Genomic DNA, 18,870 nt, shown 5'->3' on the forward strand with positions numbered 1-18,870 from the left:
GCTACCATTTGAGAGCTGTGTGCTTTTCGCTCTCTGGGTTTCATGGGGAATCATATCCCAGCCCATCCATCAGCTTTAGCTTCCTGCAGCCAGTCATCTGGAGTCCTGGATGCCCTGCCCTCAGGGAGAGGTATTTTTTGGTGTCTGAGGGTATGGGGAACCGAACCCTTGGCCTTGGTGTTACCAACACCATGCTCTAACCCAGGGAGCTAACCAGCCAGCCCTGGAACCAGTGTATGTGATCTTATTTGGAAATAGGGTCTTTGCAGATGGTCAAGTTGAGGCCGTTAGGGTGGACCTTAATCCAACATAATGACTGTCCTTAGGAAGAGGGGAAAGTTGGACACAGAGATAGACACACAGCGACAATGCTTTGTGAACAGGCAGAGATCAGTGACTCTTCTACAAGCTGAAGAATGTCAAAAGATTGTCACAAGCCACCAGAACCAAGGAGAGAGGCCTGGAACAGATTCTCCTTCAGAGCCCTTGGAAGGAACCAACCGCCAACACCTTGATCTCAGACTTCTGGCTTCCAGAAACAGGAGACAATTTCTGCTGTTTAAGCCCTGTTTGTGGTATTGATACAGCAGCCCCAGCAAACTCACACACACACTACACTGTCCCCTCCCTATCCACCCCAATTATTTTAAAACACCTAACACCAAGGTCCAGGGTTTGATGCCTGTACCAGCCAGCCACCAACAATACATAAATATTTTAAAGCATATTCTAGACATCGTATCATTTTCTCTTTTTTTGGTGGCTGGCCAGTGTGGGGATTCGAACCCTTGGCTTTGGTGTTATAACACCATGCTCTAAGCAACAGCCCCTGCTTATAACACTCAGCCCCTGCATCCCATTTTTAACTGGCCCCAACAGTTTTCTCTTTTTTTTTACCGGTGCTTTAAGGATCAAAGTTTACATCCAGTGAGGATGTTCAAAGAACATGTTGCGAGCTCTGAAGGTGATCCCAAGAGAGGTATCCAGAGATGTTTTCAGCTAGAGGCGGCCCAGCCGACAGGGAGGTCGCTGTGGCCGCCCGGCCTGGCCAGCCCACACAGACAGACAGCTGTTTTGGCCGACATTTAGTAAACTGACCACATTATTTTACAGTCTGTCATAGCTATTAAGATAATTCGGCAGCCAAACATCAGCTGAATCAAGAACTGAGATACTGGCTCGGTGTTTTTACAAATGTGTTTATTTGGTCCTTTACTGTGAGACATTTGCTTTTCTGACTCTGTGCTTTGGGAGACTGTCAGGATAAAGTCCGGTTTGGACACTGCGTCCACTAGTGGAATCAAGCCCACAATCTCAGGCTTGACAAACGGGTCTGCAAACCCTCTCTGGGACCAGAGTAAACAGTGACAGTACTCAGGACCGGGAGGTGCCAGGAGCTGGTTCCTAGGAACCACTGGAGCCCACCCACCTCTGCGAGCTCATGGAGTATGACTCACCCAGGGTAAATTAATTCTGGTCATTTCCATAAACAGCACTGAAGTCTCCTTTAAACACGACTGCAAGCCCCTTGAAGAGACAGACACTCAGCAGTGCCCAGCACCACAGAAAAGGCCCAACACACCAAACAATTATTTGAAATAGCAACGAGCTGTTCTGTGTCTCTTGATTAAAAAATAAACTTTACTTTAAAAACAAAAGAAAGAGAGAACTGGGGCAGGAGCTCATGTGAGCTCTCTGCAGAGCTGTCCTTTCTTGATAGTGGCATCTGCTTGGCCACTCTGTGGCCTCAGCTTCCCAACTGGGATGAGTGGGGTCCAGGCATTACTTCCCTTTTGCAGGGTGGGGTGGGAGGCTCCCAAGTCTGCCAGGGGCACAGCCTGGCTCAGAGCAGGCGCTTGGCATGGAGAACCGTGCAGGAAGCGGGGCAGCCGATGGGCCTGGGTGGGCCAGGCCAGGACTCAAGGGAAGTCGCAGTAGGGCAGGCGGAAGGGATAAAGGGGTGTGTAGCGTGAGTCCTGCCAGAGCAGCTTGTCCTCCAGGAAGGCGACGGTGGGCAGGGTGAGGACCAGCGTCTGGTGCTTGAGCATGCTGTGCACGTTCAGGCCTGGGGGGTCAGGGTGGGGAGAGGATACAGTCAGTGCAGGGCCCCCTCCCCAACTGAAGCCCCTACCCTTCCATGAGCCTGCTGTGTGCCAGGCTCTGCCCCGTGCTTGGCCAGGATTCCTACCTCACATGCCAGAGGGGGAGACACAGAGCAAATGAATAAACACGATGTACCAGAGGGAGGCCAGAGTGACTGGAGTTAGCGAAGGGAAGGGACGGGACAGGTGGTGCAGGGCCTGGTGGGCTGCAGGGAGGACATGGGTTTTTCCCCTGAGGGAGGTGGGAGCCACAGAAGGCTGTGGACAGAGGAGGGACATGCCCTGACTCAGGTGCTCATGGGCACCCTGTGGCTGCTGTGGAGAGAAAAGGCTATAGCAAATAATAACTTTGACAGACATGACCTTGGGAGATGGTAACTCCCCAAGGTCACTTGCAAGATTTGAACAGGCCCCTGTTTCTAACAGCTGGGCCTGTACATTCACACTTTGGGGACTGGGAGGTGGGCTGGGGCCCTTTGCTTACCGACAGCTGGAACCAGGTTGAAGGTCTTGAGCCCAGAGGTGGCCTCCACGATGTTCTGTGGCATCTCCTCATGTGTTCTGGAACAGAGGCTGGGTGGTGAGCCCTGCAGAGGCCAGAGCTCAGGCCCCCCAGCCCCCGCTCGGCCCTGCACACTCACAAGTCCACTAAGAGCACGGAGTTCCCCCAGTGGCGGTAGCGGGCCAGCTCCGTCAGGTACTGGGGGTCTGCAGTTGGCAGTTCCAGGGAGTCCACGATGTGCAGGTCATCCTGGTGGGAGCAAAGGAGGATCTGAGCCCTGGGTCCACAGCACCCCTTAGCCCCCACAGCCCTTACTCCAAGATCCTGATGGCTCCCAGCAGGACCAAACGAGCAGTACCTGGGACAGCTTGACAGTCAGTGCCACCTTGAGGCCCACTGCCCGCACCTTCATAGGTAGCATGTAATAGTAACTTGTGGGGCCCCGGGGGCCATGGGCGACACCTCCTGCAGGGACACAGGTGAATGAGCAGGTGAGGACCACCGCTGAGCCTGGAGATCAGAACTGTGCCCTGGCATGGGGGTGGTGGAGGAGATGCTGCCAGGAGCCAGACTGAATGCCAGCAGAGAGGGTGGGGCCTCAGGAGACATTCGATCAGGGACAGCCCCAGACCAGTCACTTCACCTCGCTGGGCCTCAGTTTCCCCAGCTGTCAAATCCTGAGATCAGACAGTTCCTAACCCAAAGTGCATGGCGAGTTACAGCGTAGAATACATAAGGCAGCACAGAGCGCGAGCTTAACTAAAGCACAAGCTGTTCAGGCTGCGATTATCAGGAGGTAAAAACTTCCAGGTCTGGAGGGGGAGGCAGGCATCAGGCACAGGCAGCAACAGAGCAAGTGGAGTGGGTTTTGGGAGCGTCAGCAGCGGATCAGGGAGATGCCAGAGTCTGGGAGCATAGCAGAGAACAAGACAAATGCAGTCCCTGCCCTCATGGCACTCATGCTCTGGCAGGGCAGAGGCACGACCGCAGGGAATCAGGGCAGCGCAAAGGGCTGGGGAGGGTTGCCAGTGCCTGAAGGAAGACAGGGAGGGCTTCCTGGAGGAAGCGTGACCCAGACATCAAAAAGGTGAGGGAAGGTGCCAGGTAAATGAGACGGAGTCTGAATCAGCTCTATCTGGTCAGAGCTGAGCAGCGGAGTATGAAGGGGACAAAGGGGACGAAGTCTGCAGCCACCAGGGCCTGGAATGCCAAGGTAAGGAGGTCTGACTTCATGCAAAGGTCATGGGAGCTGGGAGGTTTAGGAGGATCCCTCTGGGTGTTGGGTGAAGGGTGGGACAGGAGAGGTGAGACAGGAGATGGGGCTCAGAGGGGCTTGGTGTTGTCAGCACCACGCTCTCCCAAGTGAGCTAACTGGCCATCCCTATATAGGATCCGAACCTGTGGCCTTGGTGTTATCAGCACCGCACTCTCCTGAGTGAGCCACGGGCCGGCCCTGTGTCCACGATCTTAAAAGAGAGGGTGTACAGTAGGGCAGAGTGGACGACTCTCAGATCTCTGTCCCCTATGTGGGTGGTGAGGTCTGTAGGCCTGAGTCCCCACGTGGACTGATGAAGTGGGGGGAACAGGGCTGACACCATCCCGCCAGATATGAGCAGCAGTGTGTAAAGACACACCTTGGCCCTGCATTCACACCTCGCCTGTCCCCTCTTACCTCCTCGCCAGATTGGGGAGCGGATGCTGCCGTGCCGGGCCCGCCCGCTGCCTTTCTGCATCCAGGGCTTCCGGCCCCCGCCCCGCACCTCGGCCCTAGTCTTGGTCTTGGCATAGCTCTGTGGGCACAAAGGGAGGAGGGGTCAGATGCACAAGGCAGATGTCACTGCAGCTGGCAGATGCCATGCCCAGGAATAGAGCAGTGAGCTGGGCAGACCAGTTCTGCTGCTGGGGAGCCAGACAGGAGGCATAGTGACTGGGGCTCTATCAGGACAAGCACAGGGCGCTTGGGGAATGAGGGGGAGGTTAAAGAAATCAGAGTTCCCTCCCCCAGTCTAGAACCAGCCTCACAAAGGCAGGGGCTTTGCTCCTGGCACACAGCAGGTGCTCAATATTGTCAGAATGATTTTTTTTTTTTAAAGATGACCGGTAAGGGGATCTTAACCCTTGACTTGGTGTTGTCAGCACCACGCTCTCCCAAGTGAGCTAACCGGCAATTCCTATATAGGGATCCGAACACACGGCCTCAGTGTCATCAGCACCACACTCTCCCAAGTGAGCCACGGGACGGCCCCCAGAACGATTTTAATGTGGCTGCAACTGAAAGGGAGGTGGGTCATGGGGAAAGACATGGCTAGAATCAGGGAAGAGGAGCGGGTGAGGGATCACGAAAGGCTTGGAATGCTGGGCGGATGACTTTATTCCTATTGCGATCAGGAGGCAGGGAGGGAATGAGCAGGGGGAGGATTTGCTGGGCCCCTGGGTGGGCAGACAAATGGCAGGGAGACTCTGATTGATAATAGATTCTTCCATGTTCTTGGCATAAAATCCCAACTCCTAACCATTGCTCCTGTTGACCTCTATGGCGACACTGGGTTCTGTCTGCTCTCTGCCACAGGGCCTTTGCACATGCTAGTCCCATACTGCCACCCTAAACCCCACTGCCCCTATACCTGCGTAGCTTCTACTGTAGAGCTAAGGTGCAATGCCCCTTTCTCTGGGATGACTGCCCATAGTTACACATTGACAGACAAGATTCCTTGAATTATGTTCACTTCTCCCACCAGACTGTGAGCTTCATGAGGGTAGGGACCCTGTGTGTCTTGTCCATTGTTGTATCCTCTCACCTAACTTGATGCCCACAATAGTGGGTGCTCAGAAAATGCCTGAAAATGGAACCATCAGTGAATAGTTTGGGAGAGAGATGAGGCCAAAGCAGATAATCCAGAGAAAACACACCAATGGGCTTCCTCTGCCTCCTGCCCCTGAACTCCACAGGAAGCTCCTTCCCCCACCTCGCTCCACTAGCAGCACTCACGATTCTCTTGTAGTTCTTCTGCCAGATGGCAACCTGGTGCAGAATATCCAGCCTGCAGAGGGAAAGAGACATAAGAAGCCCACCTCTGCTTAAATAATGCTCCCATGGCTCCACACCCCATGAGAAGAAAACCCTGGCTCCCCCTTTCAACCTCCAGGGCCCTATGTGATCTGCCCCTGCCTTTCTCTCACCTCGTCTTGCACAACCTCCATCCAAGCTGGCTTCTTTGCAAGGTGGGGTTCAGCCTCAGGGCTTTTGCCCTGCTGGTCCCTCTGCCGGAAATACTCTTCCCCTGGCTGGCTCTTTCTCAGCTTACAGGTGTCAGCTCAAACAGTATCTCTGAGAGGAGCCCCCTTGCTAAAGAAAGAGCTGCCCCTAACTCCTCACAGGACCTTTCTTCTTTCCTACCATTACCACTTATTGCCACCTCCTTTATGGACTGGTTTGCCTGTCTAGCTCTGCAACACAGTAGGCAATGGTCACATGTGCCCACAGAACACCTGAAAAATGGTCAGTTTCACAGGTTGAAATGGCAAAACTTTTAGATATAACAAGTTATTGAATATGTTATTCAAATAAATCTCACCTGTTTGGTTTTTTGTTTGTTTTTATTGTGGCTACTAGAAAAATTTCAATTATATGTGAGGCTCATATTATGTGCCTACACCGGACACAGCTGCCAGGGTAGTTTGACAGGGGTTGGCAAATTACAGCTAGTGGGCCAAATCTGGCTTGCTGCCCAGTTTTGTAAATATGCTTCATTGGGATATAACCATGCTCGTTCGTTTATGTATTGTCTATGGCTGCTTTTACACTAAAATGTAAGTAGTTGAGACAGAGATAGAATGGCCTGCAAAGCCCAAAATATTTAATATCTAGCACTTCGCAGAAAAACTTTGCTGATCCCTGCTCTACACTGTAAGCAGCATTCATTCCCTGCTGTGTTCCCAACTCCTACAAAGAATCTGGCAGATGCTTCATAAATATTTATAGAATAAATAAAATGCTCTGTTTTAACTTTTGTGTAACCCCCTACTACACTGGGACTCTTTAAAGGCAGGGATCAAACAGCACAAGTAACAGTAATAGTAAACATTTAATAATACTTATTACATGCCAGAAATGGTGCGTAGGAGAGACAGTGCCCAGGGAGTGGGCCTGCACAGTATGAGAGGCTGGCTCTATCGCTTTCAAGCGGTGTGACCTTTTGAGAAAGTTACATAACCTGTCTGTGCCTCAGTTTCTTTATGTACAAAACAAAGATAACAATACCCTTTCCTAGGGTTGCTATGAGGATCCAGTTAACTGAAATGCAAATAGACTGTGTCAGGCACCGAGGAAGGGTTTAGTCTTCTTCCTCACGGCTCATTTTTTGCAAAAACCAATTAACAGTAATCACAATCGACATTTCCATAAAACTCACTATGTGCCAGAATTAATTTTTTTTTTTTTTGGTGGCTGGCAGGTATGGGGATCCGAACCCTTGACCTTGGTGTTACAAGGCTGCGCTCTAACAACCTCCTGAGGTTTGATGGAATGGGGACATTGAAGCATGAGAGGGCAGGTTTTGAAGCCAGTCAATAGGGCTTCAAAGTTCTGTGTCCTTAAACCCTAGAGAATGTCACCTCTCAGTCCTCAAGTTCACACAACCTTGCGGCAGAGAAGACCATCATCCCCCTTTGACAGGTGGGTAAACGGAGGCTCTAGAAATTCAGCACTTTGCCAAGGGTACGAGCCCAGGCCACCATGATTCCTGAGCTCCCGCTCCTCATCCCTCTGCCACCCAGTTCATCATTACGGCCCCCATTCACCTGGGCGCCGTGGCGAAAACCTCGGGGTGCAGGTCGGCGAGGCCCACGCGCTCCTGCTCGTAGCTCCGTAGGGACTCGACCCAGGCCTGCACCGGCCGCCGATGAGCGGGTAGCGGGAGCTCGCACTTGCGCAAAACGGGCGCCTGGAGACCTGGAGCAATGAGGCAGTCAGGGTCAAGGGTCACAGCTTCCCGTCGTCACCCCTCCTAAGGCGACTCCGGCTGCCTCACCCGCGCTCGCCACTGGCTCCAGCGTCTCCGCCGGCTGCGCTGCCTCTTCCGCCAGCGAGGTCAGGCCCTGTATGGGGCATGCGAAAATGAGAGGCGACTCCTGGACCCCAACTTTTGTCCTCCGACCCCACCTCCAGCCCCCGGCCTCACCCGGTAGCCCGTGGGCCGAAGCCAGGCCCGCGCCCCGGCCCGAATCAACTGCAGCATCGCTGCGCCGCTCCCCACGCCGCAGGAGGTCAAGATTCCCTCTGGCCGCGCGTGGCGCCTCGAGATGACGTCACGAAGACGACACCGCCCACCCCACTCGATTCGGTTCTGGAAAACGGGGTGTGCAGGAGCGAGGACAGAGGCGCCCGGCCCAGCGTGCCCCCAATTCCGCCCCAGGCCTAGCCCCCAGACCCCAGTTTTTACTTTTGGATGGAGGACCCTCTGCGACAATTGGGAACGAGATTCCGCAGCAGAGAGCCCCACCTCCTCCTAAGCCTCGCCCTTTGGGTTCCGCCCCCACGAACCCGTGCAGGAATCCAGCCAATGAGACTTCCGAGCCCAAAGGAAATGCTCCTGGCTCAGCCAATGAGCGTTAAGTCTGGAAGAGTGTCCCGCCCATGGCTGGGGGGGTTCTGGGGCGGGCACTTAAGGGAATACGGCCAATAACCGTTAAGCTTTGGATGTCGACCACGCCTTCCAGGTCACGACCCCACGCTGCCCCCAAGACTGGGGGTGGCTTTTCTTAATTCCGTGGTTTTGTTTGTTTAAAGGCAGGGCCTTATGTCCCACGGAAAGCCCTCAGGATTGGGCCTGTCAGACTGTGCTCCCCGCTTAGATCCCCCAGGGTAGGGCCTTGTCCCTCTGAGGCCCCTCAGATTGTCTGTCCCCCCCACCCCTTCGGCCAGGGTCCTGTTCCCTCTCAGGCCTTCCAGGGCTCTCCGAGGACAGATCAAAGTGCGGAGTCCACAGATCCTGGATTGCCTCCCTCTTTTCCGACCCCCACCCCACCCCGCCCCCAAATCCACACACTCATTTTTTAGGGTTTTTTTGCTACATTCCCCACTCGACCTCTAGGCGGCGCCAGAGCCCATAGCGGCTCCAGGGCTGTCCACTTGGAGGCCAGTGCGGACTGGACCGAGCTCAGTGGCAACGTGGTCCCCGAGCCCAGTCTCAGTCTCCTCATCTGGAAAATGGGGAAGGTTACGAGATTTTGATGAAGTGATGGAGGCAAAGCGTGCCATACGGGGTCGAAAGTGAAAACTCGATAAATAGCCAAGATGAATGTGGGATCGGACCCTGGAGGATTTGAATGCTGTGTTACAGATGCGGGCAAGGGGCCTTGAAGAGGTGATTAGATTGTGAGGACCATTAAAAAAAAAGATGTGGGGTTTTTTGGGGGGGTCATCTGATATATAATATTTTACGGACATTTTTGTGAAGTATTAATAAAAATTTGCAATGTATTTCATTGCGTATTCTATCCCTGCAAGAATAACTGTCGATGTGTGTTTAAAACTCCATGTGTTTTGCTATATATATGTATATATATGGCATCTGGCCAGTACTGGGATCAATCCCTGCACGTTGGTGTTATCAGTACCACGTTGTAACCAAATGAGCTAACCGGCCAGCCCTATTTTGCAATTTTAAAACATCTTTTAATCCATTTTTTTGCAGGGTTTTATTTATTTATGTTTTCATTGGTAATTCACACACCTGATAAAGAAAATTTCAAAAACTACAAAAGGATAATTAGAGCAAAAGGTCTATCTCCTCCGACCTCTGCCCCCTGCCCCCCAGTTTCTCTCCCAGAAGCCACCACCATAACCAGCTGTGTGTCTCCTCCCAGAACCAATTTGCAGTTTACTATTTTACAGGCAGATTCGAAAGTCTGTCCCATGCCAGGGAGTTCAGATTTTATTTGGTGAATGATGGAACAGCACTTGGTTACTTAATGACTTATTAGGCACCTACTGTGTACCACTGGCACAGTGGTAAATCCAGCAGACACCCTTGAGATACAGTCCAATGTAAAGGGCTGAAGGATCGGAATGGGAGGAGGACACACAGGGTGGGTGGGAGTCCAGAGGAGGAATTTCTAACATGGGGGTTAGGCTCTCAGAGGGAGCTTTTCAGAGCTGAGGTTTGAGGGTCTTTCAGGACTTTGTCCAGAGGAGAAAGTGTGTTTCAGGCTGAGGCATCATCAGTTGCAAAGGCCAGGAGTTGGGAAAGACTGGCAGGGGTGGGGAGTATTGGCTGGATCTTTTTGACCACCGCATTCTTCCTTCGCTGACTCATTCATTTACACCGTCCCACCTCAGGGCCTTTGGCTGTGTTCGTCCTGCCTGGAACATACTTCTCCCAGAGCAGCACATGGCTTGCTGCTGTCATTCTCTGCTCACATGTCATGTCCTCACAGGAGCCTGCCCTGACCACCCTACTTAAAATAGCAATCTTCTGACCCATTATCCTAACTTATTTTTTTTCATTAGTATTTATCTTCCAACATCGTATATAATTTTCTGTTTTTTAACGCTTTTTGTTTGCCTCCCCCATTATAGTATAAACCTCCCCAGGGCAGAAATTTCCATTTTGTTCTCTGCCATTGCCTCAGTGTTCAGCATAGTACCTGGAACATAGCAGTTGCTCAATAAATGTTTCTTTTTTTTTTCCTTCCTTCCTTCCTTCCTTCCTTCCTTCCTTCCTTCCTTCCTTCCTTCCTTCTTTCCTTCCTTTTTGGTGGTTGTCTGGTATGGGGATCCATACCCTTGACCTTGGTGTTAGCAACCCTTCCCTCTAACCAACTGAGCTAACCAGCCAGCCCCAATAAATGTTTCTTGAGTGAGTTCCTGCAGTCATCATCCCATTGCAGGTAACAGAAACAGAGAAAGCTCTTTGTCTCCTGGGTCTCAAGGTCTCTATCCTCCTGAGGTCACTGAGCACAAAACTTGTCCAATAAATGTTTATTTACCCAATGGCACTGGAGTCACATAGACACAGGTTCGAATCCAGAGACTGCCACTAATCGACTGGGTGTCCTTGGACCAGTGGTGAGCTCTTTCAGAGCTGTGCCTCCTAATCTGTAAGTTGGACACACACAAATCCTCCCCTGCTGAGCTTTCTTGAGGATCAGAGTTCTCTTTCCTTCTGCCCTCTCTCAGGATCTGTTTCCCCTGCGCCAAAGGGCACCCATAAACACCTAAGTAGTGTAATTTAGATCAAAAGCCAAAGCTGTGTGTGGCCAGTTTGCTCAGTTGCTTAGAGCACTGCCTTGTAACAAAAAGGTCTAAGGGTTCAGATCCCGGTACCAGCCAACCACCAAAAAAAAAAAAAAAAAAAAAAAAAGTCCTCCTGCAGCCCACAAGGTCTTGTACAACCTGCCCTCAGGCCCTTTGCACTGGTCTTTCCTTCTTGCTGGCCAACTTTCCCCTGAATATCTGCATGCCCAACTCTTTCCCCTCTTTCAGGTCTTTAGTCAAAAATGTCACCTTGTCAGGGGACCCTGGGTCTAAAATCACCCTTCCCTTTCCACCCTACATTCCTCATCTGCCTCTCCTGTTTCACTTGTCTTGAAAACTTTCACCACATCCTAACGGATGATGTCATGTTCTTCTTTATCCTGTTTCTCGTCTGTCTCCCCCACTAGAACAATTTGTTTATTTCACTGCTGGGCCCCATTGCAAACAGGCATCCAGCAGGTGCTCAATACATAGTGACTAAACAAATTAAATGCATAGGGCTGGCCGGTTGGCTCAGTTGGTTAGAGCACAGCTTTGTAACACCAAGGTCAGGGGTTCAGATCCCCCTACCAGCCAGCCACCAAAAAAAAAAAAAAAAAAAAAAAAAAAAGAAAAATTAAGTGTATACAAAGCAGCACACCAAGAGGCTTACATTTTGACCATTTTGGCCCAAGCCTGGGTGGAGGTCAAAGGTTGATGCCACCAGCTCTCTCCTGTGCATCAAAGGCTCAATTGCAGGTGACCTCTGTCCCCCATAGTATGGAGCCAGTGTCCACCTTGAGGCCCAGAGAGGGTCTTTGCTGGCTGCAGGTATCACAGCTATGTACGGGCACACATAAGAACCTGAAGGACCCCCCAGCAGCTGGCCTTTCCTAGCCTCTCATATCACTGTACACGGTTTTTACAAAGACTGGGGGTCAGGGCTGGAATACTGGATGGCAGCACCCAGGTGGGAGGTGCAGGGCATGGTGCAGTCTGATGGGGGGGTGTCTAGCACACCTGGGGGAGCTGCCTACAGCGCCCCTCCCCCACCAACTGCCAAAACATCTGCTGTGTGTTTGTTTTTAGCTCTCTTTGTGGGGAACTGCTGAGCCCGGTGAGGAGAGGTGTCTCCCATCAAGGCAACCCCCCCAGCCTCTGGGGATGGGGCTGATTTGCATGGATATTTTCATTCCCTTCAGTTCCCTGAGCAACCACAACGTGGGGCAGAGAAAAGGCACAGAACCAGCCCTGGAGGCAGGTGTTGGCAGAGAGTCAGACATCCCTTGGGGCTTGAACCTCTGGGCAGGTCATATGGGCTCTCTGGGCCTCAGTTTCCTCCTCTGTACATTGGGGGTATAATTGTCCCTACCTCACATGCTTTGTGCCAGGCTGGAGCCCGTGTGCTCTCACATCCTTTACTAACTGCTCTGCCCTCCCTGAGCAGGTAGGACTGACCCCATGACATCTCCCTTGCCCACTGGCTGCTGGCCAGATTTAGTCAATGGCACTGGGGGGAGATTGGAGGATGGGAGGATGGAAGAAGCCCAGATATTTCCCCCCATCTCTTTTGGGCAGCATCGCGCCTTGGATAAATCTCCTGATATGGGTTAAATGTGTTCTCCAGTGGTTCATGTTTCAGAAACTTGACCCTCATTGTGAGTGTTAAGAGGGTGGGAAATCCAGTGATGGCATTTGGGAAATGGGGGCCTTTAAGAGGTGATTAGATTGTGGAGACTGCCCTTGCGAATGGGTTGATCCATTCATGGAGTAATGGGCGTGGTTCTGAAGGCTTTAAGAGCAAAGTGAGCACGTGAGGTCTCTCTTGCTCAGCCCGTTCTTGCTGTGTGACACTCTGCATTACCACAGGACTCTGCACCAAGAAGAAGGCCCTCACCAGATGTGTTCCCTGGACCTTGGACTTCGCAGCCTCCAAATTGTAAGAAATAAATTTCATTTCTTCATAAATTACCCAGTGTTAGGTATTCTGTTATAAGCAACAGAAATGGACTAATACATCTCCTTGTATGCTAATTTTTAGGTAGTTTCTTTTTGGTTTCTCATCTACGTAACCATATCCCTGCATTAAATTCCTTCTGTTTGAGATACTATGTCTTCCCAATTAGATCCTGACTGATGTAAGGATTTTTTAATTGTTTGTTTAGATACAGTTTAGATACAATGAAGTCTTCCCTTTTTTTTTTTTTTTTTTTTTTTTTTTTAAAAAGATGACCGGTAAGGGGATCTTAACCCTTGACTTGGTGTTGTCAGCACCACGCTCACCCAGTGAGCTAACCAGCCATCCCTATATGGGATCCGAACCCGTGGCCTTGGTGTTATCGGTGTTGTCAGCACCACGCTCACCCAGTGAGCTAACCAGCCATCCCTATATGGGATCCGAACCCGTGGCCTTGGTGTTATCGGTGTTGTCAGCACCACGCTCACCCAGTGAGCTAACCAGCCATCCCTATATGGGATCCGAACCCGTGGCCTTGGTGTTATCGGTGTTGTCAGCACCACGCTCACCCAGTGAGCTAACCAGCCATCCCTATATGGGATCCGAACCCGTGGCCTTGGTGTTATCGGCACCGCGCTCTCCCGAGTGAGCCACAGGCCGGCCTGAAGTCTTCCCTTTTTAGCCTGCAGTTGTGCAAGCTTCTTTCGTTCTTTCTTTCTTTCTTTTTTTTTTTTCCTTGTTTTTTTGGCAGCCCATGCGGGTATCCAAACCCTTGACCTTGGTGTTTAACACTGTGCTCTAACTAACTGAGCTAACCGGCCAGCCCTATTGTGCAAGTTTCAACAAATACATATAGTCATGTGATCCCCAGCACAATCAAGATATAGAAAGAATCCATCACCAGAACATTCCCCCATGCTCTTTTGTAGTCAACCCCACTTACCCCCAGGCCCTGACGACCACTTTCCCTAGAGTCTTGCCTTTTCCAGAACATAGTAGAAACAGAGTCCTATAGTACATAGCCTTTCGTCTTTGGCTTCTTTTCCCCATCACAATGCACTTGAAATTCATCCACTAGTTTCTTCTTTCTGATCATCGAATGGTCTTCAGGAGCTGCTGCAAGCTATTGATGAGTTAATATTTGCAAAGTGCTTGGGACAGTAATGGGCACATTGTCAGCTGTTATTATGCTGGGGTGGGAGGAGGCTTGCAGGGAAGTGGGCCTCTTTGGCATTCCTTTGTCCCCTAATTGTGCATGCCTCTCTGGGCCAAAAGAGAGAGCCCACCCTTCCCAGGCTTGAAGAACTGTGATGACATTTGGTGTAGATGTGGCAGTGGCTGGCCTCCACCGAGAGCCTCCCCACCCCATCCCTGAAGCTGAGAGTGGACCCTGAGCCCTTGGAAGAGATGAGGCGGCTGCGGCTCTGCTGCCTGCCAAGATCGGCATCTGGAAAGCTTCTTTGCAGCCTGGGGCCCCTTCCCCCAGTGCTGGGCCAATGCTGAGAAAGTTGAGACCCATCTCAGACACTTCCCTCCATGCAGTTCCTCCTGCCAAATGCTGAGAGTCGTGGGTGGAGGGACAGTGGAGGCGCAGGGAGGTTGGAGGACAGACCCACACCACGTTGATTTGGGGGAATTTGCAATATCTGGGGTGGAGGTGGAATCGGAGGTCAGAGGGTTCCCCTCACCTGAATTATGGAGAATAATGTTCTGTGTCTCACCACTGACTGCTGCTTTCCGGCATGGTAACCAGTGCTTTCTCCTCCAACCCACTCGGGCAGGGATGGGGGGGTCACTGGACAGGAACTGGGATAAGGATTCAGGACAAAGAAGAGGGCAGAGAGTCAGAGCTGCTGGGTTGAGAGGAGCTGGGTAGCTCTGGTTCAAATCCCACCTCTCCTGTCTGCCTCAGTTTTCCTCATCTTTAAAGTGGGATGATGATGATGGTAACATCCCACTCCTCAGGTTGTGAGGATTCATAGAGCTGCACCCAACACATAGTTAGTGTTGTGTGAGTGTATGAGCATTAGCCATTATTGTTAGTGGCCCTATAATTAGTGGAAGCTAGTCCAAACCTCTTCCTTTTCCTCTGTTTCCCCTGCCTGGGAGCTCTCCAAGAAAAGGACCCTGTTTCCTTCCTCTTCCACTGTTCCTCACTTGGGGGGGCCTCCCAGAACAAGGCCAGCTCTCCCCCGGATGCCCTCACACCATTAGGAAGTCCAGGACTCCAGTGTCTTCCAGTTCTCTAGCTCATTCCCTCAGCTGACCTGGCGGAGACCTTGTGTTGCCCCAGAAGCAACAGGGAGGCGGAAGAGGCCTGTCGGTGTGCCTGTGTGTCCCTGGGGACATCACCTTTGTCTGGAGCCACGGTCCCCCTGGCAGACAGCCGGATATGTCTGTGGCCTTGACATCACCCCCCCCCCAGGTCCCTGGGGAGATGGCAAACTGCTGAGACAGCCGAGAAAAGTAGGGGGGGCACTTCCTCCCCAGCCTTTAGGTCTCCACTGAGAGCTAAGATTTCCGCTCTGATAGCTCCCCAGCAAGGAGAGGACCCAGTTTTCTTTGCACCTCTTCCCCTGTGGGTTGAACACCTGGTTTCTAGAGATTGCCCAGGCAACACATGTCACTTTGCAGAAGATTTGGTGAGGTTTTGCCCTAGGTCCAAGTGGACCCCAAGATCTGGCCTGCCACCGAATAGATGCTGACATGTCTGGCTCAGGAAAAGGAACAAAATCTAGAATGAGTAGTCACTCTCTGACTTTCTTTATCACCCCATCAAAGCCTCACTATCCTGTGTTAGAATCATGTGGTTTCTCCTCTGCCTCCTCCATCAGACTGTCAGCTTTGGATGGCAGCAACCAATGAGACGTCATCTGGGCCTAGCACAGAGCATTACATATTGTATTATATGTATATATATGTTGCCTGCATATATGCTCATGAATATGTTAATTCTTAATATTTATTTCTTTGTTAATAATTTAAATATGCTCTTTCTTTTTTCTTTTTATTTTTTTGGTGGCTGGCTGGTAAGGGGATCTGAACCATTGATGTTGGTATAATCAGCACCATGCTCTAACCAAGTAAGCTAACCAGTCAGCCCTTAAATATGCTTATTCTTAATATAAATTTTTTAATATTAATATGTTGAATAAAACATTGATCTGTTTAATAATGTTATTTATCAATATTTTTGATATTATTATTATTATTACAAAGGGCCGGCCCGGTGGCGCACTGGAGGGTGTGCCGCTTGGGAGCGCGGCGGCCCTCCCGCCGAGGGTTCGGATCCCATGTGGAGACCGGTTCCCGCTCACTGGCTGAGCGCGGTGCGGGCGCAACACCGAGGGTTGCGATCCCGTTACCGGTCAGTAAAAAAGACAAAAAGGAAAAAAAAAAAAGAATTATTTTATAGGGCTGGCCCGTGGCTCACTCGGGAGAGTGTGATGCTGATAACACCAAGGCCCCGGGTTCGGATCCCTATACAGGGATGGCCGGTTAGCTCTCATGGGAGAGCGTGGTGCTGACAACACCAAGTCAAGGGTTAAGATCCCCTTACTGGTCATCTTTTTTTTATAAAAAAAAATATATTTGATAATTAGAAGTCTGGGAACTCGTTACCTTTTATTTTTCATGACTTTGTAAAGTTTTTGTAATACAAACTAAAAATTTCAAACAGTCCCCCAGGGTACACTGTGGAAAGCTGGCCCCTTCTCCTAGTCTGCCTGGCCCCTAGTTCCCCTCCCTGAGGGTAACCGCTGTTACCAGTGTCTCGTGCCCTCTCCTGGAGATGGCCTGTGAACATGCAGGCAAATGTGTGTGTATTTATACAGTCCTTATAAATACACCCAGCAATTCAGGCGAGCAGTCTATATTGGTCTACACTGGGCTTTTTTTGAACTTAATACGTTGAAGACAAGTTATACATCAGTACACACAAGATTACTACTTTTATTTCTTATTAGGCATAAGTAGATCAATTTTAATTTTTGTTTTCTTCTATTTACTTTACAGAATTGTAATATACATACAAGAGCATTCCTAACCGCTCCCTCCTTTTTATTGGTTACACTGTCGAGCAGCCTTGATTTTTAAATTTAATTTATTGTTGGAATAGGACATGTATGTACATGTCACAAAAGTCAAAACGTACAAAAGGATTCACGGAGTGAAAGTAGCCTTTCTTCCATCCCATCCCCCATCCCTCAGATCCTCTCTCAGGAAATCCACCAGTTTCTCCTTTCTGCAATATTGTGGATATTCTGCATACATACGGAACATCAGCTCCACGGGGCCTGGGAGTTTGGTGTGTTTCGTTCTCTGATATATCTCCAGCCTTTAGAACAGTGTCTGACACATAGTAATGTATTTGGTAAATAAACATTAGCAGATTATATCCAGGTGAGCGCGCGTGGCTAGGGGGAGGCAGAAAGGGAGAACCCCGGTCCCCTGAGGTGGCGGGATGGGAGCTGCGGGGCCCAGCCAGGGATCCGGGGCGAGCCGGGTCGCGCACGCGCCGCGCGCGTTCCTGCTGCACAGAGCGGGTGGTCACCGTGCGCCCCCTCCTCCACTCTGGCGGCCCCCACTAACTCGACCGCGAACCCCCAGACTGGGCTCACCCCCTTCCCCAGCGGCAGGAAGTTGGCGCCGTGGAGAAGGCGGAATCCGAGCGCTTTCGGCTGAGCCTTGGAGGCAGGACGGTGTGACTGAGGACCAGGGATTTGGGGAGTGTGTTTGGGGAAGCGGCAGCACTCCTCCTGGCTGCCTCTGGCTGAAACGTGGGCGCCGCGGAGCCTCCAAGCCAAGGGGCGCCGCCCCCCGGGGAGGGCAGTCGCCCACCGCCGGCGCGTCTGGCTTTCTGCCTCAGTTTCCCGGAGTTGTTCCTCTTCTTGAGACCCCTCGCGGGGGCGTGGCTTTGCTCTGGAAGGAAAGGGAGAGTGACTGCGTGGCTCCGACGCCTCCTCTCTCCCCTCGGGTCCGGGGATGGGGCGTAGGTGAAGGCACGCGTGGCGCGGACTCCTCATGGGCCCGCGCCCGGCAGAGCGTGGGGACTTTGCCCCCTACTCCAGCACGGGTTGACTCACCGGGGATTTCCACCCCCTCCCCCGTGTCTGTCCTTGTCAGACGCTCCGGGCGCCACGCGCTGAGCCCACCGTCCCCCGAGTGGCGCGTCGCGGTGCAGCGGCTGCTGGGATCTCCCCCTCCCCCAGTCGTCCGGGAATCTGGAAGCTGCGACCTTGGCGGGACTGAGCGGAGTCCCGCTTCTCCCGCTTGGAGGTGTGGGGGTCCCGCGCGTGTGGCTGTCGCGGGAGAGGGGAGGCCCGGCCCCAAAGCGAGCGAGTGTGGATACCGCGCATTCCTGGGCCAGATAAGGAGGCCGAGAGTGCGCCCGGCGCGGGGGCGGGTCCTGCTGTCGTCTCCACGGAGACACGCTGGGCTTCGCCTGGCGGGGGGCCTGCCAGCGGACCAGAGGCGTCTCCAGCCTCCTTTTCTGTTTGGGTCTGGGCTGTGTTTAGGAGCCTCCACCCTCGGGAGGCCACTGGGGTCTCATTTTTTCATTCATTCTTTCATTTTGTTTTTGGCAGCTGGCTGGTATGGGATCTGAACCCCTGACCTTGGTGTTACAGGGCTGTGCTCTAACTAACTGAGCTAACCAGCCAGCCCTTCATTCATTCATTCATTCTTCATCCATCTGCCCATTCCCCACCTTTTCCGAGTGCCTTCTTTGTGCCAGGCACCATTCTAGGAGCGGAGAATGGATTTGTTCGCTGGCCTCTGACACTCCCAGTCTACTGTGGAAGCCAGACCGAAAAGAAATACTGTGTCATTTCCGATAGTGGCAAGTCCTGTGAAGATGATAAAGGAAGGTGTTGTCATAGGGAAGGCAACTACTGTAGACTGGTGTTCAGGGGAGGCTCTTGTGAGAAAGTGACACTTAAATTGAAACCTGAAAGATGAGGTGACAGTCATTGAAGGATCTGGGGGAAAGGTGTTCCCCAGTGTGGTTGGAATGGAGTGGTCCTGAGGGAGAGTGGGAGGAGGCTAGGTGGGCAGGGGCCATAGGGAACCATGG

At 51.8% G+C, this 18,870-nt stretch overlaps 1 protein-coding gene across 1 annotated transcript; it reads right to left on the bottom strand.

Annotated features, from left to right (window-relative positions):
• Positions 1 to 1,183: 1,183 nt before the first annotated feature.
• Positions 1,184 to 8,032, bottom strand: MRPL4 (mitochondrial ribosomal protein L4). The gene is made up of 9 exons (XM_008578018.1): positions 7,785 to 8,032; positions 7,635 to 7,701; positions 7,405 to 7,555; positions 5,594 to 5,645; positions 4,277 to 4,394; positions 2,963 to 3,069; positions 2,744 to 2,853; positions 2,587 to 2,663; positions 1,184 to 2,065 (listed from the first exon to the last, which is right to left on the bottom strand). The coding sequence occupies exons 1-9, from the start codon at positions 7,839 to 7,841 to the stop codon at positions 1,920 to 1,922; spliced, it is 885 nt and encodes a 294-aa protein (XP_008576240.1). The 5' UTR covers positions 7,842 to 8,032; the 3' UTR covers positions 1,184 to 1,919.
• Between the last annotated feature and the right edge of the window lie 10,838 nt (positions 8,033 to 18,870).

The sequence above is a fragment of the Galeopterus variegatus genome, unplaced genomic scaffold (assembly GCF_000696425.1).
Source record: "Galeopterus variegatus unplaced genomic scaffold, G_variegatus-3.0.2 Scaffold1619, whole genome shotgun sequence".
NCBI classification, from domain to species: domain Eukaryota; kingdom Metazoa; phylum Chordata; class Mammalia; order Dermoptera; family Cynocephalidae; genus Galeopterus; species Galeopterus variegatus.

Excerpts from the sequence above, each read along its gene's own strand:
- MRPL4 (XM_008578018.1), bottom strand. The coding sequence starts at position 7,841 with ATGCTGCAGTTGATTCGGGCCGGGGCGCGGGCCTGGCTTCGGCCCACG. Across the intron at positions 7,556-7,634 it reads GGAGCCAGTGGCGAGCGCGG|GTCTCCAGGCGCCCGTTTTG; the intron begins GTGAGGCAGCCG and ends TCATTGCTCCAG. Across the intron at positions 3,070-4,276 it reads CTCCCCAATCTGGCGAGGAG|GAGGTGTCGCCCATGGCCCC; the intron begins GTAAGAGGGGAC and ends GTGTCCCTGCAG.